This window comes from Colossoma macropomum, unplaced genomic scaffold (assembly GCF_904425465.1).
Source record: "Colossoma macropomum unplaced genomic scaffold, Colossoma_macropomum, whole genome shotgun sequence".
NCBI classification, from domain to species: domain Eukaryota; kingdom Metazoa; phylum Chordata; class Actinopteri; order Characiformes; family Serrasalmidae; genus Colossoma; species Colossoma macropomum.
In genome coordinates, this window is record NW_023494795.1 from 4,749,731 (window position 1) to 4,775,969 (window position 26,239).

General features: G+C 40.5%; 1 protein-coding gene across 1 annotated transcript in view; it reads right to left on the reverse strand.

Moving 5' to 3' along the window:
• Positions 1–26,239, reverse strand: part of atf6 (activating transcription factor 6) — a 105,828-nt gene that overhangs the window by 73,278 nt on the left and 6,311 nt on the right. Inside the window, exons 4-7 of the mRNA XM_036581250.1 lie at positions 25,372–25,469; positions 16,867–16,996; positions 15,339–15,542; positions 5,589–5,770 (exon numbers count right to left, since the gene is read on the reverse strand). Coding sequence (XP_036437143.1) covers positions 5,589–5,770; positions 15,339–15,542; positions 16,867–16,996; positions 25,372–25,469 — 614 coding nt within the window. The remainder of the gene's footprint in view (positions 1–5,588; positions 5,771–15,338; positions 15,543–16,866; positions 16,997–25,371; positions 25,470–26,239) is intronic.

The following is a 26,239-nucleotide window of genomic DNA, read 5'->3' on the forward strand; positions in this document are numbered from 1 at the left end:
CACTCATCTGACATCCTCAGTCACCCAATGTGTCATCATCTTCTCTCTCACTCTTTCTATACCACTACTTTACACAGGTTGGTTTGTGGGGTGAAAAATTTGTCCCTTGCAATATGTAATAAGTCCAACCCTAAATCTGACTGTAACCTTAACCTGTGTTTTTCTTGTCTTCAACAAAGGCATTTCTGTCCTACGAATTATAGAGGTGGGCGATACTTAAGGATAATGTACTGAACTGTCACGTCTCCAGTACCTTTAGTCAGGGAACATAACTGAACCATAATCCACTGCAATCATATGTTCTAAGCTGTACTGACTCCACACACCCCGTCTCGTCTCCAGGCTTTTATTTTACTGTTCTGTTTAAAAACATTCGGTTATGAAAAGATACAAATATGAAAACCTTGTGAAAAACGTATTTAAGGTGAACAGTTGGACCTTAAAACCACTGTGGCACCCATTTACACTGCTTGTATCTTGATGAACTACAAATGTACCTGCACAGTAACTTTTGTGGGCAAAATAATTTTTGTTCAACATTTCACGTTTATACTCTCTTCGTAATGAAACTGCAGCACATGTTCAGAAAGGTGTACTAATTCTCACCATACTGATAAAATATCACCATGTTTTTCAACTGTTGATTTGGATTTGCCCATGTGGTGCATTTTGCCATTGCAAAAAGTATCATTTATTAACTTTAAAAAGTTTATCATTATTATTATTATTAATTTTAATACTGTTGTAATAATAACGTTATTGCGACAATATACAATTGTGTGCAAAAGTGGTAAAAATAGTCAAATTTTGATGAATTTCTGAGCGAAAATATGTAAACACTTCCTCTACAGATAAACTTAAACATGGCATTTTTTCTTATTTTTTTGTGCATGATTTCTGTTTGCTTAATAGAGTGGAAAACAAACAAACAAACAAACAAACAGTGCAATAACGATTGCAAATGCCACATTTTTGGTTAAATTTTTTTCCTCCCAATATGTTAAATATGTTAAATTCAGCAAAGAAACATTAATTTCATATTAAACTGTGCAGAAGTGTGTTCTTCCCAAAATATGTCATTTGAGCAGTGGCTCCAAAAAGTGCATCACTACCATCTGAATAGTGGAAAATAGCGTGAGTTCATTTCGTTCCCCTCTATTAAAAATGCACACGAAACAAACACACTTCACACATCTCAGTGTCAGAAGGCCTTTTAGTCGAAGTGAGGACAGCCCATCTGGACTGCCATATGCTTTTCATTAGATCCCCATCTGATGAACAAACGCCATCAAATGTGAGAGCAGACCTTTTTCCTTCCCCTTTTCTTTTTCTCCACATGCTTCATCTTTCTTTTCCACTCTCTTTTTCTCCGTTTGTCTATTGCTTTCTCTGGCTTGGCAGCTCCTCAAAACACAGGTAATACATGATGCAACACATGGAGCCTCTTTCTTAAAGTGAAATCAGTCTCACGCTGTCTGACGACGCTCAGGGCCGACTAACCTCTCCTACTTCAACCAGCATTAACACGCATCTCCTCCAAATGACACTGGAGCTCTCAGCCCACTACGCACCGAATCAAAGCCACACCCCCAGTACAGCCCTGACCACAGCTGTGGCCCTGCTGCACGGCCCTGTGGAAACCCAGGCACACATGGAGAATGTGGGCTGCCGTGTGCATCAGCTGTGCAAGAGGGTGTAATGATCCTGTAAAGTATCGATACATCAAAAAACTCATCTTCAGAACAGCATATGGAGAAACTGTATCACCAATATGTGCCTCAGCATCTTCTGAGGGTCTCCTGTTGGCCGTCTTTTGTGACAACCACTTCCAAAAACTATACATATCAGGGCATCAGAGCAAAGTGGGGTTAGGTGGGCTTTTACTGTGTAATTATACACACTTAAATGAATGGACTGTATAAAACTGTGTATAAATTCTATTCTAGGGTTACAGTCAAGTAGTTTTACTGTTATGGCCGGCATATTTGGGGCCGAACTTCTGGTTTCGCTGGTCCACATGAACGTGACTAAAGGTGGAATATGGCTAAAATTACTCTCCTTACTTTGGAAGAGGAAAAATGTTACGTCGACAAAGTCGGTACAATAGGCTGAGATCCTTATATAGTTTCGCCCTGAACTCCTGGATCCACTTAAACTGGCAGAAAGCTACTAAATTTGTGTTTTCCTGATGTTTATATTGATCTCATACTCAGCTCCTCTCCCTATTCTGGAGGGTCTCTCAAAGCATTTAAAAGTACAGAAGCCCACCGGCTCTTCACGTCAGGGTGGGTAAAGGATCCCATGGTGTTCAAAAAGAGGAGAAACCCTCTGTGATCATAGGAGGGTAACGACATCAGCTAATTAACACAGATGTGAACAATGCCAGCCTTTAGAGAACTTTAGCTGATGTTAACAGAGAGAGATAAACAGTCGTCCCCCTAACGGAGCTGCAGACAGCCGGGATAACTTTACTCTCTGTTTCTGGAGATTTAAATGACGTTTGAATGGAGAAACATAATCGTTAAATATCAGACTGAATGTCGTGGGTCGGAAAACGACGTCGTGTTTCGACAGACGTGATTCTGTAAGTTTGCTAGTGCAGTTAGTTCAGAGTTCAGCTCCAGTCCTGAAACCCCTGCACTGCATACCTGTGGTCTCCCTGGTTAAAATACCTGATATTATTAGCTAATTAATCCCTTCTTGAGCTGAACGAGGTGAACAGCAGAGAAACACTAAACTATACAGTGCAGCGGCTCCAAGCCTGGAGTGAAAACACTGATTTAAAGGTCTGTGTGTCTCTCGTCTCTCCGCCTCTGTCGTGTCTTGCAGGTGAATCATTCACAAAGCACAGCAAATTGAAGGCATCGTGCAGCGCAGTCACTCCCCGATTCGGTCCTCAAAACAGCGGCGGCTATTCAGTGTGACGTCAAGTGAAATGCGAGAATAGGTTGCAGATTTCGTGACTTATTCTGGTAGCAACAATCTAACTGAATACTCACCTCATGCACTCTTACAAAAGCCTTGAGCTCAAATCAGGCCTGAAATTTTGGCTCAGACCCAAATACATCTGGAGAAAATACTGCGCGAACCTGAGCAGAGCACCACCAGCCAAAGACAGAACAATGCCCCACATTCCTAATAACAGAACCTGCCAAAGCTTAGCACTCATATTATGTTACCTAGGGAATCATCAATAAACAAACCCTTTAAAAATGCCACTAACTGAAATAAAGTTTACAATCGCACTGATTAAATCGAACATCCCAAACATTTTCAGCATGAATAACCTTTATATAATGTGTTGTTCTCATGCTGGTCTCTTCAGAGCACCTCAGTGACCTTCGCTGGACAACAAGGGGAACTCAGACAACTCCAGATGAAAACAGTTTTAAGGTCACTAAAGTATGGAGAAAGAATAAAGTAAAAACAAACTGTTTAAGGAGGGAGAAATCAGAGCCCGACAAACACAAATCCATGGCCAAAAGTATGTGGACACACGACCATCACACCTGCATGAGCTTGTTGGCCATCCCATTCCTAAACCATGGCTATTAATGGCTATGGAGTTGCCCCCCTTTGTGGCTATAACAGCCTCTGCTGTTCTGTGAAGGCTTTCCACAAGATTTTACAGAGTGTCTGTTGGAATTTCTGCCCATTCAGTCAAAAGAGCATCAAGATCAGGCACTGATGTTGGTCGAGAGGGCCTGGCTCGAAATCAACGTTCCAATTCATCTCAAAGGTGTTCGGTGGGGTTGAGGTCAGAGCCACTGGAGATCTGTCACATTAAACTCGACAAACCATGTCTTTATGGAAATCACTTCGTGCACAGTCATGCTGGAACAGTAAGGGGCCGTCCCCAAACTGTTGTTACAAAGTTGGAAGCGTAGAACTGTCTAAAATGTCTTTGTTTGTTGTAGAATACATCTCCTTTACCCTTTACTGGAACTAAGGGGCCGAGCCCAGACCCTGAAAAACAAGCAGCTGCTTAGCCATGGAAACACACTTCATGAAGATCGAGATGCGCAATTCTTGTGCTGCTTAGCATGCCTCCAAACCGCTACGTGTTTGGTCACATGGTGTATCTAAAGCAGTTTGGAGCAGTGAGTGATGCAACAGAGGACAGATTTTCATGCCCGTGGTCTACTACTTGGTGGCTGACGTTTCCATTTAACAGTAATAGCACTTACAGTTGACTGGGGCAGATCTAGCAGGGCAGAAATTTCACAAAACGATTTGTGGCAAAGTGGGCACAGTGCCATGTTTAAAGTCACTAAGCTCCTCAGTACGGCTGATTCTACTTCCAGTGTTTGTCTATGGAGATTTCATGACTACATGCTTGATTTTACACACCTGTTAGTAATGAGTGGCTGAAACACCTGAACTCAGCAATTAGGAAGGGTGTCCAAAGGTGGTTGGTATAGTGGGTAACACCTCTGCCTTCTACGCTGTAGACTGGGGTTCAATCCCCTGGGTAAGCACCCTACACTATACCAATAAGAGTCCTTGGGCAAGACTCCTAACACTACCTTCACCTACCTGTGTAAAATGATCAAATTGTAAGTCACTCTGGATAAGAGCGTCTGCCAAATGCCATAAACGTAAATGTAATGTAATTCTGTCCACATACTTTTGGCCACATTTGAGAAATGATGCCTGAGGCCGACTGAACCCGACCGCTGCCTGGACAAATATGTTCCTTAGCAATGATGCTGAAGTATTAATGTGTAAAAACATTAATTTCCAGTGTCCATTTAGTCAGGCTGTCAGAAACAATAGTCCACTGTGTTGTTACACACAGTCTGGCAGCAGTCTAATACAAACTGTACATTTCAGCAATAATTCTCATTTTTATTACTACGCAGTGGTAAATATATACGACAGGTTGAGTGAGTATTTGCGTGGGCTGTTATGAGTTACAGCAACGCCAGTTAACTCTAAGACGATTTCGTCTCTCTTCCCTTTTTTTATTACCAGTGAAGAATGCGAGGTGAAACAACACGGCCTCCATCCACTTTACTGATCATCTGACAGAGGAATGCACATGGATTGCTTTCAGAGCGTGGGGCATTCTGTAGTTTACAGAAAGCTGTACAAAAAATCTGCATGCAAGTCTGACTGAAATAAGAACTGAAAGCTAGCGATGCCTAGCTGACACGTGATGCTAGGTGGACCATATAAGCATTAACGTTAGCACTCTGCGGCTGAAGAATCCCATTAACTCTCAGCCACCCAGCTGGTGGTCTTAAGCATTTTCAAGCACATGACTGGACAATGTCTTGCAGGTAGAAAAGCCTTTCCAAGTTTCTCATTACGTGCCCTGGGAAGCCTATGGACTTATTTGTTCACTATTTCCGTGTCTTTATCACTTTAAAAGCATGAATTCCACAAAACAAACTACATCTAAACGACTAAATCTTTTTAAATCGCTGTGAAACAGGCAGAAAATAACCGCCAGCGTCAATCAGTGGAGACTGACGACATAGTTTCATCTGGAACACTGGACTGAAGCCATAATACCAAGGCTAATTTCTCTAATGGGAAGGAGAAGATGTTTTGACATAACCTTGGCTGGTTAAGTAAAAACTTACGTCCTCGTCTGACGCGGGGTTCTGGAAAGGGATGGTAACGACAGGTGGAGGCACGAGAGGGGCGGAGAGGTTAGCGGGTCTCTCTTGGGCCACTGTGGGCGTAGTGAGCACCCGCGCAGACACAGTCTGGGAGGGCTGGAACTGCAGCACCTGGGTGGGCTGAGACAGTAAGACGGGACGACCTGAGAAGAGAGAAAGAAAAATAAAAGATCAAAAACAAGAAAGGAAACCTGGATTAGAAACATCCTTGATCCTCCTCGATCCCTAAATGTGTACTTAAGAGCTACAGAAGAGAAAACAGAGCTGCAGAAAGAGAGAGATGGACAGAGAGGGAATGGGGGGGGGCTAATTCAAATGACAGAAGCCTAGATAAGACTTGAGAACTGTCAGAACTTAGAAGTCTGGATCAGTGGTGGGGGGGGGCTGACCGATATGAAAGCTTTGGCATTGATGGTACTAGTCGCCAACACTATGTGGTGGAAAATAAAACAAAAACTTCAACAAAACCTTTTAGTTTTTTTAATTTTAGTTAATTTTTAGCTTTTTTTAATTTTAGTTAAACAGTGAATGCACTTGGAACATCAGATAATGGGGAAAATCTACATGAGTCAGACAGTAATCAGATTTCTGCTTTACAACCAGCCAATAAACTCACAGAAGAAGACGTGACGTAAACGTAACGTTAAACTCGAACTTCACGCCGTGGCTTTTTTCTAAAACATCGCACCACTTTACATGAAAAAAATGGACATACATCATCTAGAAGATGAAGAATATTTAACTCCTTCATCTCGTGTTTGATTTCATCATCGCTCAAAAGTGTTTTGCTGCATCTTGCGACATCCACCGTCTGTTCTCGCGCATGTACAGACTGAGAAATCCGAAAGATATCAGAGTAAGAGTTCACATGCACTGAGAAATCTGATTACTGAGCTAAAATCCAGCCTCTTTATCAGATTTCTGAACTGGATTTCTAGATCGGAGTGTGGTGTTTATGTGACCATTGTTGTCAGCTGGTTGTCAGCTTTTTATCAGTATTAGCACTAATATCTATAGCAATAATGCATTTTTTTCCATTTTAATTTAGTTTTATTTTTTCATTAATTTAAATGGGTTATTTTTGTAATTATTATTATTCTTATTATTATTACTAATATTGCCTGTCAGACCCTAATAAACACTGTAGTGATGGGGGTGGAGCTCCCAGCACTCTAGGTTCATTTTGGTTTTGTTGGTTTCTGTTAAACTGCTTTTATTCTTCTTCCCCACCCCCAATCATCTTCACATTATCTTTGCAAGTTTTTGTGTAATAGCATTATAATAACAAAGCAATCTCTGTAAAAGGCTGGTCAATAAAAGTCCTAGAGTTAGCAGCTGTGTTCATGTCGGAGGTTTGTCCTCATTGTTATATAAATCAAACAGCTTCAAAGCAACACTTATGCTTTACTGCAATGATTTCCATCCATGTACAACTCAAACAGTGGATAAAGGGAACTTAAAAGAGTTTGATGTAGTTTGTAAACAATGTTAAAGTTTCAAACTGTACTGTTCCCTCCTCAGTTCACAAAGCCCATACATGGAAACCAAGAATGTTGCTTTAAATGAATTATTTCAGTGATGTACAGTGAGAGCGTTTCAGCCTGGACGTTTTTTAAATGAGGCACAATACAGGACAGTCACTCAGAACAGAGGTCATTTATAGATATCAGTCTTAAAGGGACAGTAACAAAAACAGCCTGTTTAATTCACTTTTGGTACATAAAACCACACGTGTTACAAGTAAAGCTCAGAGGGGAAAAAAAAACACAAAAATATAACATTGTGGGCTTTTCAATAAGATTTATTATTATTAATTTTAATACTTATATTAATACTAAAATTATCATTTTAATTTTAGCCCCTTAAATCAGTATCAGCAACAAAATTTTCATATCAGTCAGACCCAAAATGACAGGAGAGGAGCTTTTCAGCACTGATGGTCCACATTTTTTTTAATCAGTTATCTTATTTCCAGTTATTTTTGTTTGTGTTAGAGGATTATAATAATACAGCGATCTCTGTAAAAGCCTTGCCATTAAAACCCAATTAGCAACTTTCTTCACAGATATGCGCTCATTATAACATAAAGAACCAAATTTATATCAATATCACTGCTTCATTAGCGTGATTTCCACTGGTTTTCACTTTTTAAACAACTTCATCATCAGTCGATTTTATTTCTCCAACATCAGTCAGGCCTGAACCGAATCCCAGTAACTGAGTTCAAACAGACTGAAGTGTCTGTTGCTGTTTGACTCTCTGTCTGATCTTCCATCAATTTCTGGGCACTTTAAGTGATCCCAGTGTTTACACTGCAGACCATGAAAATGAGCTAAAAAGCATCCTGGTTTATTCTCCGTGGCAAAACGCCTGTGACGCACCACCTCTCACGCACAGCACAGCTGTCGACTGAAGGCATGCAGCCCACCACAGGATGAGTTACTACTGTTTCTGTTCTCCCACCAACCCAACAATGCGGCAATCAACACTATCTAACCGACTATAAATCAAAACATTGAAACAATGAAGTCACATTGACCAAATAGGTTTTGATCATATTGCCACAAAAAATAAAATGGAGGCAACTGTTACTGTACATGTCCTCTGGCTCTGTCCCATAAAGTTATGACTGTATGTGATGCTGTCTGGTATGGCTGCACAGTATTGGACAGAATGCTGTTTAGAGATGGGCATTTCAGAAAACATGTTTGAAAACTACAATAAAAATGGGAATAAAAAGGCTGGAACTGGGCGTTTGGTTTGAGTCTTAATTTCAGGAAACAGCCATGATTATGTTGAACAACATCATTCCTACTACTGACTTCACCAGATCAATCAAGTTCAAAAAGATGAAATTGGAGGTATCATGCATCAGTTTAAACTCCCATTACATCAGCAAACCTACCTGGGTGTGGAAGAAAGAGCGAAATCTGGCCAAAAGGAATCAGATATTTGAACAACAGAGCTGAGAAAAACACTCATATTTCTGCCAAAGACTTGCAGTACGGCCTGAAGAAGACGGGACCAAAGCAAGGACTTCATGCCTGGACACCTCGCTGCACTCCACTCTTGACCAAAAAGCACATAAAAGTTGACTTGGATATGCAGGAAGGAATTTGGACAGGACTGTGGAGTTCTGGGAGACAGTTTTATGGAGTGATGAAACTAAATTGGAACTGTGTGGACCCATGGATCAGCAGTTTGGTAGAAGAAAAGCAGGCTATGACAATCCCCACGGTCAAGCATGGAGGTGGGTCAGTCCTGTTGAGGGGGTGTATTGTTGCTGCAGGAACTGGCAAGCCTGCCCGTTTGACTGGCATCATGGATTCGTTGAAATACAAGGCGATCTTGGAGAAGAATTTGTTGTCTTCAGTGAGTAAACTGAAGCTTGGTGATCACCGGACTTTCCAGCGAGACGATGAGCCCAAGCACACATCCAAGTCAACCAAAGCTCGGTTCAGGGATCGGCCCTGCAATGTCCTTAAATGGCCATCTCAGTCCCAGGATTAAAATCCCACTGGAAATCTTTGGGGGGATTCAAAGAACGCTGTGGTGGCATGGAAACCAATGAACATTAATGAGCTGGATGGTTTCCCACATGAGGAATGGGCAAAGATCATGAGCACCTACTGGAAACATTTATTGGGGGTTATAAAGTGTAAAGAATGCACCACAAAACACTGAATTTGGGGTCTGAATAATTTTGCACAGGGACATTTGCGGAGAGAATGTTTCTTCATTTGAACTGTTTACAGTAAACTCAAATTTATGTCCTCAAAATTGCTTGAACATGTAGTAATAAACCTTCTTTGACTGTTTACGAAAGCCTTGATTGACAGATTTACATCAACGTCTATATTACCAAACTGCCTTGAACTTTGAGGGGGTTGAATAATTTTGAGTGCAACTGTTTGTAAATAACACCAGGTGATTTTATAGTGACAGTGACACAGTGTATTTAAAAAGTTGCTAATCTGGTCGTCTAGTGGAGTAATCCAACGTGTTGCGAGCAACTCTTGAATGTTTAAGTGCTTTGAGTAACTGTAAAATTGTAAAGTGATTATGTTGCATGCAACTCACAACATGCAAGTAGTTGCATGAAAGTTTTACAGTAGCCACGTTTACATGCAGCCTAATAAATTGTTAATAATCCGACTAATAGCTCAATTGGAATAGAATACATCCATGTAAACACCTTAATAGACATAGACTAGCCTAATTGAGGCCATCTGGAATACAGTTTCTATCCTATCGAGGTGGGTAATCCTGTAAATAATCCATTAAATAGAAGAATAATATTCGTGTAAACGCCTGTATCTGATTACATTCCCTATCGGAAAGTTTAAGTCCGTTCTGATCATGTTCGTCACATCATAGTGAAAGTTTATACCGTTCAACATGGCGGAGCAGAAACTGGTCTGCAGAGGAGATGAAGTTTACGCTCTGATCTTTAAAAGACGGTGGTGGGACGGACGTCCAGCTTACGTGTCTCAGAACACGACGTCTTCCTCTCAGCCTTCTTTAATAAGGACATGTGAAGGACGTTTTCCTGAGTCTGACATCATTTTAAAGCAATTACAAACACAAGTGCTGCTCACTGCTGCTCGTCTCACTCTGACTGGACTCACGTGATGCTCGTTGTCATGGTAACGTCTACACTAAGTGGTTCCCTACGCCTGTGCGTCATTTTGGATCGGATTACTTGTAGTGTGAATACAAACAAAGATTTTCCATCAGATTGTTGAGTAAAGTGAGAATATAAACATCTCAGTCTGAATCTGTAATCGGAATGTGTTCAATCAGATTGGCTGAAATCTTTGCATGTGTAAACCAGCCTTAGACGGCTGCAGTAGTCCTTCTATGGGCTTGTCCCAGAAGGCTCCCTAAGCCCAGCGGACCTCCTCCAAATCCACTCTTTACTAATATCAACAACATACAGACGGAAAGGAAAGGAGAACTCAAGGTTTAAAAGAGTGGATCTGGGACAGGCCTGTGCAACGTGCAGGTTCTTAAAGTGCTGCATCCCGCAAGATTACATTTGATTGTATTCATTTATTGTTTAATGTGCTAATTGCCTTCTCAAGTCTAATTACAAGCATAATGCAGCTCAATGAGAAGCTTAATTACATACAAATGGTGCAGCAATTGGGACGGGGCTTACGGACTAAACAGACTGACCACAAATTAAGATGCAGGCTCTGCGCTGCCTCCTGGTGGAGCAGTTCCGATATCTCAGGGTTCTTCAATATGAGATCATTAGAGAGATATAAGATTACAGAGAAGCCAAACTGCTCATCAAAAATTCTACTTTCATAACTATTTGAACATTCTGGCTCATCCGTATTACTTGCACTACAAATGTATTGCTACACATTGTGCAGCCGTTGTGTCTGACGTCTCTTTTAAGCAATTAAAGGCACTACAGCCTATAAATAACACCGCTTTACTTTGTAATTCGTTAAAGCCCCCATTAGAGATCGCTGCAACTTGAAAGGCTGCAACAACAAAGGCTTTCAGAGAGTAAAAACACCCCAACGAAAACATGCAATAACGCAGCCATTTCTGGGGCACTAAAAGAAATAAAAAGGACAAAATTTGGAGCTGGTCTTCAATTATGTGTCCTCAAGAGCTGAATAAAACTTTTTTCTCTTCTCTGGACTGAAGCAGCCAGGGCATGAGAAAATAGCCTCCTATCAACTCAAAATACTCAGCTGAGTGTGGTAAACCTGTTTAAAAGAGCTCTGAGTCTGTTTGATCCAGAACTCCACACCAGCGTTTCCAGGTATATGAGGTAAGTGTTTACATTGGCAAGGGACGGCGGATGTTGGAAGTGACTTAGAGACTAGTGATGCACGGCATTTGTCTGGTCTCAGACAAAACTTCTTGCGCTGTTTGGTCCTGTTTCTCAAACGTAAATTCATGTTTTGTACAATTAAATGTGTCAAAAATACACAAGATCAAGGACTGACATAAACTAGATCTATAGGAATGTGACAGTAATAGGATCAGACAGATGCCAGATGGTCTTTGTACCAGCACAAATAGCTGAGCCAAGACTCTTCTTTACTCTGTTGCCAACATACTGTAAGTATATTAATAACAGTGTTTCCATAGACTGAGATGTGACAGGCTACATACTCCACACTCAGAACTTTAAGATGATTTATTTCGTTAAAAAATGTTCTAAAGCCGATGTTGCCCCTAGAGGAAACGGTACTCAATGAACAGCAAGAAAATTTAAGATCTATTGCCATCTTCTGGTCATAGCATGGTAGTGCACTCCCACTAAGCCAGCAATGAATCACAAACTACAGAGTAGAGCTAGAAAAATTTAAATATTGGGGTTTTGAGGTCATTTCTCAAATGTGTTTTAGGCTCAGTTTAAGTTGGAATTTCACGTTCGGGTTCTTGTATCGCAGAGCACTTTTAACATATGAAGGGCTTCATTCCAAACCGCATTATAGACAGATTTTAAAGTCTTTTTTCATTATATACATCACTGTGAGTTGGCTTCACACATATAAGATCTAGTGATGCTAGATTTTTCAAGAACTTGTAATGTCCAAAATTGTCACAAACTGATTAACAGCATTTTTGAATGGATCGAATTGAATGACTTCAGATTGTACCTAGCATTTACTCCACCTCAGGTTTTCTATTTATGGTCATAATAACCTTTAAACAATTTTTAATATGGCACGCTGGAGTCAAGTACTACTGAATTTGGCACAGGGGCCCATCCACGTGAGAAAATAGATGTGACAAATGGGTCATTCTACAGAAACGTCCATTTTTGTGTCCGTAGCATTTACAGATATATGACACTTGAAAAATGTTTTTTTTACATTTTCAAATAAAACAATGTTATTTTAACAATTACACCATCTTGATCCATCAATTGAGCAATATTGGTTTTTAAATCAATCATCTAGAATTCCAAGCACCACAGAAGAGCTCGTCCCCACAGTCATGTTTAAAGGCTGAGGCCATATTTTGAAGAAAAAAAACATGTTTTTCTGCAATTTTAACTACAATAATCTATACATGACTATGAAATATATGAATTAAATGACATAAAGAAAACAAATGCCAAATAAATATTATAAAATATATAATGAAAATTGTCCCCAGGAGTCGTGTCACTGGTGTTACTGCGTAACAAAAAATCTCTTATTTTGAAATAAAAGTCACACTGATGACATCACTCGACTTCCTTTTACCTGTTTTCTGAAGATCTATGAAGAAAAGCACATGGTGAGTCCACTGTGTCTTTCAGTTATCAGAGAGTTTCTCATTTAGCTCATGATTTCATATGAAGCTTTTAGCTGAAGTCACTGGTGTGACCCACTTTATTCTGAGTTAACTGTGAAAAAATAGAATACAAATGGATTAAATTCCATATTTTAGTGGATATTAATTATTGACATCATGTGGTTTGATGCTCTGTAGCAGCCATTCTGTAAAATGCATTTTTCATTAAAAATGTCTCTGGTGTTCCCTTTATTATGTAACACCAATGAGGATCAGTAACACCAGTGACTCCTATGGAGAGATAGAAAAGTGGACGTTTCTGTAGAATGACCCAAATATCAAAATGTTTATGCAGACTAAAAAATAACTTTGGGACGTTTTTTCAAAAGCACTACTTGATAATTTTATCAAATTATTTTCTATCATTTTTTAAAATGTTATTTATCTGTGACATAAATCGCAGCTATTATTGCCACCTTGTGGTAATTTAACCGGCACAGTCCTATCAGGTTTTATTTGGCACTTGGGGTGATCGAAGAGAATTCTGTTGGACTGAGGTCAGTTTAGAACTCAAAACCTGATGTGGTTTGTGTTCAGGCATAAAACTGAGAGGTTTAGGCTGGACCAAAGTTTCAGGTCTAATTTAAACTCGACCACAGAGAAATTGCATTAACTGACCAGGGGTCAGTTTCAGGGGTCAGTTTCCCTAATATTCAACAATGTTAGGGGAAATTCACCCCTGTTAAGCTGTCTTGCTTTCTCTGTGGTAGAGCTGAAATGGCCCTACCGCTTTAAAGTAGGACCTGCTTTTTTAAACGTTGGATAAGGAAACCACATTTAGGAATGTGATGCAAATTTGAAAAAAAGACCCATCATACTTCCTGTTGTCACTTCATGAATATGGGGACTTGTCTAACCATCAAGTGGACAAAGGCCATGCAGCTCATATGGCTATATATTTTATATAGACACCATACATCTCAGCTGTCTGAGTTGAGCCGAGCAGGCTCACCTCTTAGTTATTACAATAGTGTAAGTCAGTACTGTTTAACTTAAACTACTGGAGTAAAACTATCAGCTGATGTTAGGGCTGGGCGATATGGCCAAAAATCTTATCACAATAAAAATGTTCATAACAGTCGATACTGATACATATCACGATAAACGTCAAGTCATTATTTCTTACAAGTTTGAGGGCTGACTGTTTTTAAACTATCCTTTATGGTCAGAACATGACAAACACCTGCCAAACAGTGGAACATTTCACAAATCTGTCATGGGATAGTAGGAGAAAGTTTCTGGTTGGCTGTTTTTACCAGCTGGAAAAGCACGGCCACAGTATTTGGATCATTCATAATTTAAGAAAGAAAATGGATTATTTTTAGCTGTCGTGACGAGTGCTGAACTGTTTAGTTTCTCAACAACGTCAGGTTAATACGAACAAACATTAGCTGGCTCGGTACGTCAGTGATTTACACGCTCGCTGTGTAAAAGCATTAACTGCAGTGTGAACCTCTCACACCAGACAAACAGAGTCCTCCTTTTAGGTACGTTTAAACTGAAATCGGTGCATTTTTCCGTCTTGTGACTGAGCACCGTAACACAGAAAGCTAAGCACTGTTGTTTTATCAGCATGTGTGTGGCATGCGCCCGCCCCCTGGGCCCCGACGATGACGGCCGTGAGAGCCGGCAGGAAGACGGGGCCCGAACACCCAGAGGCGACGAACCCCGGCCGGGACGGCAGGGAGAGAGCCGCGAGTGGGGAGGGGGCGGAGCGCAAAGCCCGAGCTCCTCCGAGTAACCCGAGTAACGCGAGTGATGGTGGGAGGAGGAGGAAGATGACGACGCTGCCGGCAACGAGAGGCACCAGGGCAAGGAGCGAGTCCCGAGCTCCGCTGCCTGGGCCCCGCCCCCGTTACGCAGTGAGGCCGCTTCACTACACCTCACGTTCGACCCGGGCGGCTGAGCTGCAAGCTGGGGGCGGTGACGAGGAGGCGGAGCAGCGAGCTCTCGTTCCCTCTCGGCTCAGGTGCCCTTAATGAGGGACAGCTGATGTTGATCTGGCTGGCAGCGTGAGCGCCTTTTAATAGCGCTGAGAGGGAACAGAGCGAAAGATGGAGAGGGACATGCAGCAGCAACAAGGACTGAAGAGCTGAAAAGCTTATTTAGGAGAAGGACTGAAAAGTCTGGCTGAAGCCACTGAAAAGTGGCCAGCCTAGGTTTTGTGTTTTGTATTGTTTGTTTAAATTTGGGTGAATTAAAGTAATGGCTGCTGCAACCCTGAACCCTGCCTCCAGCGTCCTCCTTGAGCCCGGGGTAGAACATGCGGTGCTACAATGTGTTTACTACTCTTTCATATAAGTAGGAGTACAACAAACATGCATTACATGGGGTTGCTGATCACTATAAACAGTTTCCAAACACTGATTTTTACACTACCATGACCCGAGTCTTCCTCACCTGTAGGAGGCGCTGGCTGAATGGTCACAGGTGGTGGCTTGACCATAGGTAGTATGGTGGTCTGCAGAGGCTGGATGATGATGGTTTTGGCCTGAAGTGGAGCTGTAGCCTGCGGGATCGGCACCGCCGTGATGACTGGTTTGGGCTGGATGGAAACTTTGGGGCTCAGATGAATGGGCCTCTTTGCTGGCTGGGCAGGCTTAGCTGTGAGAACAAACCACCAGCATTATCAACATTCCTGAAGACGTGAAGTACATCAGTGCATTTACAAGCTAAAAACAAGATGCTAAATGATCTGTTTATAATTCCAATATCGATTAAATAAAGTTTTCCTTTTATTGGCGAACAATATAACAGCTGATGTGATGTGCACCCCTGATGTACACTATATTGCCAAAAGTATTCACTCGTCTACCTTCACACACAGATGAACTTGAGTGACATCCCATTCTTAATCCATAGGGTTTAATATGATGTCGGCCCACCCTTTGCAGCTATAACAGCTTCAACTCTTCTGGGAAGGCTTTCCACAAGGGTTAGGAGTGTTTATGGGAATTTCTGACCATTCTTCCAGAAGCATATTTGTGAGGTCAGACACTGACGTTGGACGAGAAGGCCTGGCTCACAGTCTCCACTCTAATTCATCCCAAAGGTGTTCTATCAGGTTGAGGTCAGCACTGGTGCGCAGTCATGTTGGAACAGGAAGGGGCCGTCCCCAAACTGTTCCCACAAAGTTGGGAGCATGAAATTGTCCAAAATCTCTTGGTGCTGAAGCATTAAGAGTTCCTTTCACTGGAACTAAGGGGCCGAGCCCAACTCCTGAAAAACAACCCCACACCATAATCCCCCCCTCCACCGAACTTTACACTTGGCACAATGCAGTCAGACAAGTACTGTTCTCCTGGCAACCGCCAAACCCAGACTCGTCCTTCGGATTGCCAGATGGAGAAGCGTGATTGGTCACTCCAGAGAACACGTCTCCACTGCTCTAGAGTCCAGTGGCGGCACTGCATCTTGGATGCAGCTGCTCGGCCATGGAAACCCATTCCATGAAGCTCACTACGCTGTTCTTGAGCTGATCTGAAGGCCACATGAAGTTTGGAGGTCTGTAGCGATTGACTCTGCAGAAAGTTGGCGACCTCTGTGCACTATGCGCCTCAGCATCCGCTGACCCCGCTCTGTCATTTTACGTGGCCGACCACTTCGTGGCTGAGTTGCTGTCGTTCCCAATCGCTTCCACTTTGTTATAATACCACTGACAGTTGACTGTGGAATATTTAGTAGTGAGGAAATTTCACGACTGGACTTGTTGCACCGGTGGCATCCTATCACGGTACCACACTGGAATTCACTGAGCTCCCATTCTTTCAGTAATGTTTGTAGAAGCAGTCTGCAGGCCTAGGTGCTTGGTTTTATACACCTGTGGCCATAGAAGTGATTGGAACACCTGAATTCAATGATTTGGATGGGTGAGTGAACACTTTTGGCAATACAGTGTATAAGCAAGTGACCGGCTGAGTGATTTCACCTCTCTGTGTCTGACTGGTCTTCTTGCACAGCTTCTTCTCAGGGGGAAGTTCAACAAAGCCACTGGAGTCTGAGCAGACGGACAGCGGAGAGGGCTGAGACTGGGGGGAGAGTGGAGATAGAGCTTCATTCTGGAGGGGGCAGAAAAGAGAAGAAACATGCATCACATTTATTCAGGTATAATAAGTGCAAGAATCCCAGCACAGTGGTTCCCAGTCCTGGTCCTCCCCACATATTTGTGTTTCTCCTGCTCCAACACACCCTCTTCAAATCAGGAAGGGCTTGTTTGGCTGCTAATTAGCTGAATCTGGTGACTGAGGCTGGACCGGAAGAACAGCAGAGAAAAAAACCTGTTGGTGCAGTTAGCAAACTAGCTAATTCACTAACCATAAACAGCAACAACACAAAAGTGAACATGTAGGTAACTGTCATAGTTGGCATGGGGTGACTTGTACGTAGCTGCACTAACCTAGCAGTTAGCAAGGTGGCTAACTTCTTAACATAAACAGTAAAACCACAAAAGTGAACATAATTATATCAGATAACTATATAGTGTCACAGGACAATGGCTGCAAACTGATCTGTAGCAATAAAAAGTGCAGAAAACTGGCATGGCCGTGATGGCAGCTGTGGTTAGCCAACAAGCTAACATTGCAGTTAGCAAGTAGGTGTAGTAGTAACTTGTCTCCCCCAAACTGTAAAACTACAAAAACAAAGATGATAATATAGTCTCCTGACTGACTGTGCATCATGTCTTCCTTTAATATGATGATTTATAACCAGGGGGGATAAGAGAGTTTGAGGTCTGTCCTTAAACACTGTTAAAGTGAGTGTTTTCTCCATTTTGGAGCTTCGGTGCTGCTATACGAAGACCTCTTCAGAGGTCAAAGCAGCCAAAGCAGAAGTGCTGCTGGTTGAAGAAGCAAATTTGTGAGTCAAATTTGAGAGCAAAGTTCTCAGCGTGGAATTTTGCATGCAAAATGTATTCGCCTCGGAAGTCTGGGGCACAAAAATCACTCATCATGGTGAAGTCCACTGGAATTTTCCTGGCAACCTTAAGGGCCTTAAGGGCCTTAATGTCCATGAATTGTCTACACCAATCCCTGTAACGCACTCTGACCGCTATTCATTCACCAGGTCAGAAACTTCATCTACGCACCAAATAATTTTTAATGAATCACTAGGTGAGATTTTACATTTTAAGATCAAATCTGTGCATACAAATGGTTTCTAAATGAGGACCTACACTGCTAGAAATGAAGGTAGTGTAGGTACAATTCTCCTTCATCAAGGTACAAACAGTGTAAATGTTCCCTCAAAGCTCTACAGTGCTTTTAAGGTCTGATTGTGAACCTTAAATAAGTTTTTCCAGGTGAAAAGTTCATATTTGTACCTTTTCGTAACCGAATGTTTTGAAACAGAACAGTAAAATAAAAGCCTGGAGACGAGACGGGGTGTGTGGAGTCAGTACAGCTTAGAACATATCATTTCAGTGGATTATGGTTCAGTTATGTTCCCTGACTAAAGGTACTGAGATGAACCCTTAAAGGGTTCCACCCCAGTGACGAGAGGGGCACTGACCCAGAGACAGTTTAGTACCTTTATGTCTGAGAATGTACTATGAAAAAACCACTGCACTAGCAGGCTCATGTTTCCTGTCCTTATATTTCTAATTTGTGTGGATTTTAAAGCATATACAGAACTTTAAGTGTTGGGAGCATAATGCCTACAGATCTGCAGACGCCTTGGTGATATGCTGAAAACCAGTCAGACTGACAGGTTAAACAGGAAATTAGCAAGGCTTTATAAAGGAAACTGACACAACTGAGCAGAAGCCTTTAGAATTAATAAAAGGGATAAAACAATTAGACACATTCTTTGCAATGCATGCATATGTAGGTGTATATAAAATACATGTACATACAATTTTATGCAAATGTTTGGGCTCCCTGGTCAAATGTTAACATATCCTCTACAGAGAACACACTTCTGCACATTTTTATTCACAGTTACTATGTATTTGGTGGACTTAACATCTTGGTAAAAAGAATAAAACATAAAATGTGACCTGAGCAAAAGTTAGGGCACATATCGCTGCTGTCGGAAGAAAATCTCATATCTCCATAATGATAATTTTACAGGAGAACGTAAAAACCTACTTTACTTATAATGTAAGTCTATGGAACCAGACTTACCGTTTTGCCAAGTAATTCTGGGCCGATTCTTTTGGTCCATTCTTCATGGAATTTACCCACAATGTAAAGGGCAACAGGCATTTTCAGATTATGTCAAAAACTGAAAAATGGAGATACGAGGTTTTCTTCTGACAGCAGCAATATGTTTTCCAGTAGGTGACTCAGCAAATAAATTGAAAATGTGCACTAAGATTTGCAGGAAAATGCCATATTTAGCAGTGCTCCCTGTAGTTCATTTATTTTCACTTAGAAAACCATCAGAACATGTGAATTGATCAGGGTGTTCAAACTTTTGCATATGACTGTACATACACTGATCAGGCATAACATTCTGACCACCTCCTTGTTTCTACGCTCATTGTCCATTTTATCAGCTCCACTTACTATATAGGTGCACTTTGTAGTTCTACAGTTACAGACTGTAGTCCATCTGTTTCTCTGATACTTTGTTAGCCCCCTTTTACCCTGTTCTTCAGTGGTCAGGACGCCCATGGATGCTCACAGAGCAGGTACTAGTTGGGTGGTGGATCATTCTCAGCACTGCAGTAACACTGACGTGGTGGTGGTGTGTTAGTGTGTGTTGCGCTGGTCTGAGTGGATCAGACACAGCAGTGCTGCTGGAGTTTTTAAACACCTCAGTGTCACTGCTGGACTGAGAATTGTCCACCCACCAAAAATATCCAGTCAACACGTCCTGTGGGCAGCGTCCTGTGACCACTGATGAAGGACTAGAGGATGACCAACACAAACTGTGCAGCAGCAGATGAGCTCTGGTCTCTGACTTTACATCTACAAGGTGGACTGACAAGGTAGGAGTGTCTAATAGAGTGGGCAGTGAGTGGACACAGTGTTTAAAAACTCCAGCAGCACTGCTGTGTCTGATCCACTCGTACCAGCGCAACATACACTAACACACCACCACCACATCAGTGTTACTGCAGTGCTGAGAATGATCCACCACCCAAATAGTACCTGCTCTGTGAGCGTCTATGGGCGTCCTGACCAATGAAGAACAGGGTAAAAGGGGGCTAACAAAGTATCAGAGAAACAGATGGACTACAGTCTGTAACTGTAGAACTACAAAGTGCACCTATATAGTAAGTGGAGCTGATAAAATGGACAATGAGTGTAGAAATAAGGAGGTGGTCATAATGTTATGCCTGATTGGTGTAAATGCATGGATAAATTCACTTAAATGCCCAAATGAAATAATAAATAGTCCTGCTGAGTGTTGCCATGTTAAGCCTACAGGAATGTCAGAAATGTCCTGTTGAAAAACAGGGTTGAACAACTCCTGTTCCCAGAAGAAGCTCAGTGACTATTTACAGAAAACACTACATAACTCACTGATAAAGACACAGCAGGGAGAACGGGGAAGAGCTCAACTGTGCAAATATGATCAGGGCAAAACAAGTTACATTAGATTGCATCAGTCACCATCAGCCCAGTGCAGTAGGACACATCCTGAACTTTGAAGAATGAGGAAATGAAAACATCCTTAATAGAGAGGAAAATGTATGATGTTTAATAAATCAATGCTCGAAATAAACAATTATTTCAGGTAACAGGATGAAGTAAGCAAAGACATTTAAATATTTAGCTGCACAATGTTGTGTGACAAAATCACTTCAGCAGCAAAAATATTAGATATTTTTAATATTAGTAATACATGTTGAATATATTTCAATATATTAGTAAAGAGGGATATATATTAGGATAGGATATTAAAAGGATATCAAATAGGATATTAAAATATATTTACATTCATCTGCACTTTATATTTATTATTAAACTGTAAATAGATATATTTATAGGAATACTATCTGTAAATAATAGTAAAAGTAATAATATCTGTAAATGGAAATACTCCCATTACACACGTGTGTAATACCCTCATGTGCAACACCACAGCTGCTACATTCTTTTTCCACCCTTTTTATTTTACTTTTTTTAATTTTATTTTAAATTATTTTAGTTTCATTTATCTCTTTTTTTACTTTTTTTTTAAATAATTTTAAAATTATATAACTTTTCTTTTAATATCTTGCATTTTATAATTTACATTAGCCTATATTTTTGATTTATTCCTAGTTTAATCTTTTTTTTTGTTTATGTACCGTTAGGATTGCTACCCAATTTTGTTGTACCCTGTGCAATGACAATAAGGAATCTTGAATCTGAATTTGAATCTTGAATCTGTTGTAAATGGTGATTAAATAAATACAGACTAGTATGTATTTGACAAGTGGCCTTGATCTAATTTGTTATTACTATCAATTATATAACTAATTTATATAATCAATTAAGCAACCTACTGATTATTTTTCACTATTGATGAAACGGTTATAAGAATGAACAAAACAAAACTGACTGACCAATAATTTTTTTCAAAGACTATCACTGCCAATTCTTACATTTTAAGGTTTAATACAATTTTCGATTTTGAGATCAAGATGTTATTATTGATATTTAATGCTTAATAATAATAATAATAATAATAATAATAATAACAACAACAACAACAACAACATTATCTGTATTTATAGAGCCCTTTTTAATACTGGTGGCAGCACAAAGTGCTGTACAGACAGGTGATAAAGCTACCAGTAACAGAAGAAACTCATCTAAAATTGTGTTAAAGCAATGTCAAAAAGATAAATAATCAAATTCAAAAGATAAAAATATCAAAAGAATTGTAATTAATCACTAAATTACAGAGATTTTTAGATCCTTCTTAAAAGTGAGCTCTGAGTTTGACTGTCTAATAAAAGGTGAACTGAGCTCCACAGTTTAGAAGCAGAATAACTGAAAGAGTCTCTCCATGTTTTCTGTATTTTACAGAAGGTGTTTGTAGAAGTTCAGTATCTGCAGATCTAAGATCATGAACAGACAGACACTCTGTGATGTAAACGGAGCTTTAAGGTCATTTTGAGCTTTAAAAACTAGTAGCAGGACTTTAAAATCTCTCCTGAATGATTCAGGCAGCCAGTGCAGCTCTTTTAAAACAGGACTGATCTGATCTCTCTGTGTTGTTTTTGTTAGGATGCTGCTGCATTTTGTACGAGTTGTAAGGGATGCACTGTTTTCTTAGGAATCTCAGTAAGAAGATCATTACAGTGATCAACACTTCTTGTAATAAATATGTGAAGAAGTTCCTCTGCGTCGCTCCGAGATAGAAAAGCCCAAACTTTAGCAATATTTTTCAAATGATAAAAAAGCTACTTTAGAGACCACGTTTACACACAGAGATCACACCCGGGTTTTGTACATCAGGTTTGGTATACAAAGCAAAACAGCCGAGCTTCTCACGAAGAAGCTTTCGTGAATTTCACCACTAAGGATCAGTGTTTTTCTTGACTGTACAAACATTTGTGAGATACATTGAGAAATATGTGACACACAGCTGGTAAGTCTTGAGTTTAGAAGAAATGGAAGTGTATAATTTTATGTCATCAGCATTGACGTTTCCTAATGACATTATCTAGAGATGTGTTCAAAGAGAAAAGCAAATGCACTAAAACTGAACCTTGTGGGACTCCACAAGAAATATCAACTTTTTTGTTAAATGATTTTCCCAATAAAAACAAGAACCGTCTATTCATTAAGTACGATTTAAACCAATTCTAAAACTGTGCCCGAGAGGCCGACCCAGTATTCAAGACGGTGGATTAGAGCGCTGTAATCAAAAGCTGCACTATGATCCAATAAGAGCAAAACAGTCTGAGGTCATTCACAAAACAAGCCAACGTTGTCTCAGCCCTGTGGTTAGAATGAAAAACCTGACTGAAATGTAAAGTCTTGACTCTATGAAGCTCTAATTATACACGATACAGACAGCCTTTTGAAGTTTTAATGTCCTTTTGCAACATAAATAATATTGTAAAGCTGTTCTGATGCCTAGTTTTGATCGCTGACAGTGCTTTCCATGATAACGTAATGAAATTAGTACACCTTATAAAAAGGTAAACCTTAATCTGTGATCTTTTTATCAATTACTTGAGTTTAATCGAGTAATCATGACAACCCTAATAACATGATTACTTTAATTGGTCATTTAAAGCCACAAATTACTGCCAGAATTTATAATGGCTTATTAACTCCCACTCCAGACTTTTTCCGTGGGTCACTTTGAGACGCTTGATGTTATTTGGCACCGTGTCAACAACAGCAAACTGAAAGTGAGCGTGAGTGGCAGGGTGAGGGGGGTGGACTCTCTCTTTATGTCTTTAATGTGTTAATGAGCGCCGCTCTGCCTCTTATGGTCAGGCTAATGCACTCCGAGCTGTCAGCACCTCCAGGGCGGACACACCTCACACAGTGAGGTGCTAATGAGCCGGGCGATGTGCAGAAGGGCGATTGAGACGTTTGTTAGCACACTGGAGCTTTAATTAGACAGCAAACCCTCATGGGTGTGTGGGAAGGGCGGATTTTGACCTCTCCGGCTTTGGGACGGAACAGCTGGCAATAACACGCAGTCACTCACTCTTACACACACACACACACACACACACACACACACACACACAGCCCATCTGGACAGATAGACGCTATTTCTCAAGACTTTGTTCAAGGCTGCTGTCAAAGGCCAATTTTAGTTACCTCTTCAGGTTAAGAAGTAGAGCCGCCCATTACATGTCACTGCATTATTACTGTAATATTGGCCTTTGCGAAAGCAACATGGCAATAGGCTGCAAAATGACCAATCACAGCTCCAGGTGAGTGTTTGTGGGTGTTTCGATGAATCAAGGTATTCATATAATCCAGGCATGTCAAACTTGGAATCTTCTAGGCCGAAGTACTGCAGAAATCAGCGTTTACCCTCACCTAACGCTCTGAACTCAGTTCATGAAAACCTTGTTAATTAGCTATTTTAATTTATTTTTTAGAATTCTAATTAGGTTTGGGTTTCATGTGTCATTTTAACGATGAGCGCGTTTGCATGCACTCAATATTCCGATCCTAATGGGATTTCCGCAGTTATCCAAATATTCAAAGAAATCCAATAAAGAGGCTGGATTTTAGCTCAGTTATCAGATTTCCCGGTGCATGTAAACTCTTACTCTGATTTCTTTTGGATTTCTCAGTCTGCACATGCGTGAAAACAGACAGCGGTACCCGATATGAAACCAAACACGAAATAAAGGATCTAAATATTCTTCATCTTCTAAATGATGTATGTTCATCAATTCAGTGGTTAAAAAAAAAGGCGCGGTATGAAGTTTGAGTTTTACATTACGTCGCGTCTTCTTCTGAGAGTTTATTGGCTGGTTGTAAAGCAGAAATCTGATTACAGTCTGACTCCTGCAGACCCAGAGTTTCCCCATTATCTGATTACTCAAGTGCATGTAAACACGTTGATCGGATTACTGACAAAATCTTTTCTGCAGTCGTCGGATTATTAAGTGCATGTAAACACACTCAGTGAGATTACTTCAGTCTAGTGTAGAGTGATGCTAACAATAAACCGAACATGTCCAAATCATTCTAGTAAAATATTAATTGCTAATGAGAGAAAATGCAGTGCAAACGTGTTTACTGTGTGTGTTGAAGCATTAACGGCACAGCGCTGTGAGGTTCTCACTGTAAAGACATCCTCAACAGCAAAACATACAAATATAATACTTTGCTGTACTTTTACTACACAACTGTTCAGAAGCTTCGGTGTTTTCAGTGATATTAAACACATTTTGTTGCAGATAAATGTGTGACAAAAATAAATAAAAAAATCATTCATATAATCTTTGCGTTTCACACTATGTGCTGCTGTAACTTGTGCTCTGTGTCCATTTCTTTGACCAACTGGAATAAATATACTACACTACTGTGTGTTCAGGTAGCATTTACTAACACAAAGTTAGGAACAAACAAAGCAAAAATAATAATAATAATAATAATAAATAAATAATAACAATTTACCAAAGCAAATAATATGCAAATATTACACTCTGACTCGTGTCAAATACGACTGGGTCAGAAGAGAGCTAGAAAAAGCTTTAGTAAGTGCATGTAAAAAAAAAAACGTTTGAAGGGTTTCACATTGTTCTTCTTCTCCATGATATTCTATCAATGTTATATTATGATTAATACCACCTTTATTACAGAAATAGAAATGTGTTTAACATCAAACTCAGAGGTTATTCTTTTCAAGCTCCTTATCCCCAATCAAGGACTGTTACAAATGTGTACACAGCATTCAGAGTGAAACTCGTCATTCATTTTCAGGCGTATGTATCTGAAAAATAGAGACATGCTTCCCAAAGCACAACACTGAAAACCTCAAACACCACGTGCAGACAGTGAGGGGGGCTTACCTGCAGAGAATATGGTGAGTGGGCCTCCACTGACGCAGGCGAAGACACTGAACTGATTGTGTGGCTCGGAGAGAGAGAGTCTGCTGACGCTTCTCCATCTGTAAGTAAAAGCAAAACAAATCAGAGCCAACATTAAGACCCAAGAGCAGGAGGACAGCTTTACTATTATACAACACAGGAAACCTAACATCAGGACAGTGAAGGTATAAACCAGAGCTATTCAACGTTGGACCTTGAATCTGGTCCTGAGGACTCACTGCTCTGCACAGTCTCAAGTTTGCCCTGGACCAAAACACCTGATCCAACTTATGAAGAACTTAAAGATCAGCTCATGACCTGGATCAGCTGTGCTGGAGCAGAAAAGAGCCGAAACTGTGCAGAGCAGTGAGCGCGCAGAACTGGAGTTTAGAACCCCCATCATTTGGAACACAGATATTCAAAATACAGCCTCTGAGGTTCAGGTACTACAGAGCTTCCACAGTCCTTCTGTCTGAGAGTCAGTAGGGACTTCAAGCCACGGTGACGGCAAGGACGGTTTTGGCGGATGGGAAGAAAACAAGGACACAAAGTGTCATTAATGTGAAACTGAAATATTTGCTAATAAAAAAAATAAAAAAAGACTTATTACAATTAATTCTACCGCAAAATGTAAAGATTTATGATGTTAAGTATTGAGAAAACATAACAAAAATTAAAAATGTTATTCTTGTATTTACATATTTAGCCAACGCTTTCGTTTGTGCAACAGGCAAACAATAAAACAACAAGGCTTAATCCTTACATACATTTAAATAACACTTTTATCCAGAGCAACTTACAATGGCAAGCAAATGTAACGTTAGGAGTCTATATTATAGTCGCTATATCA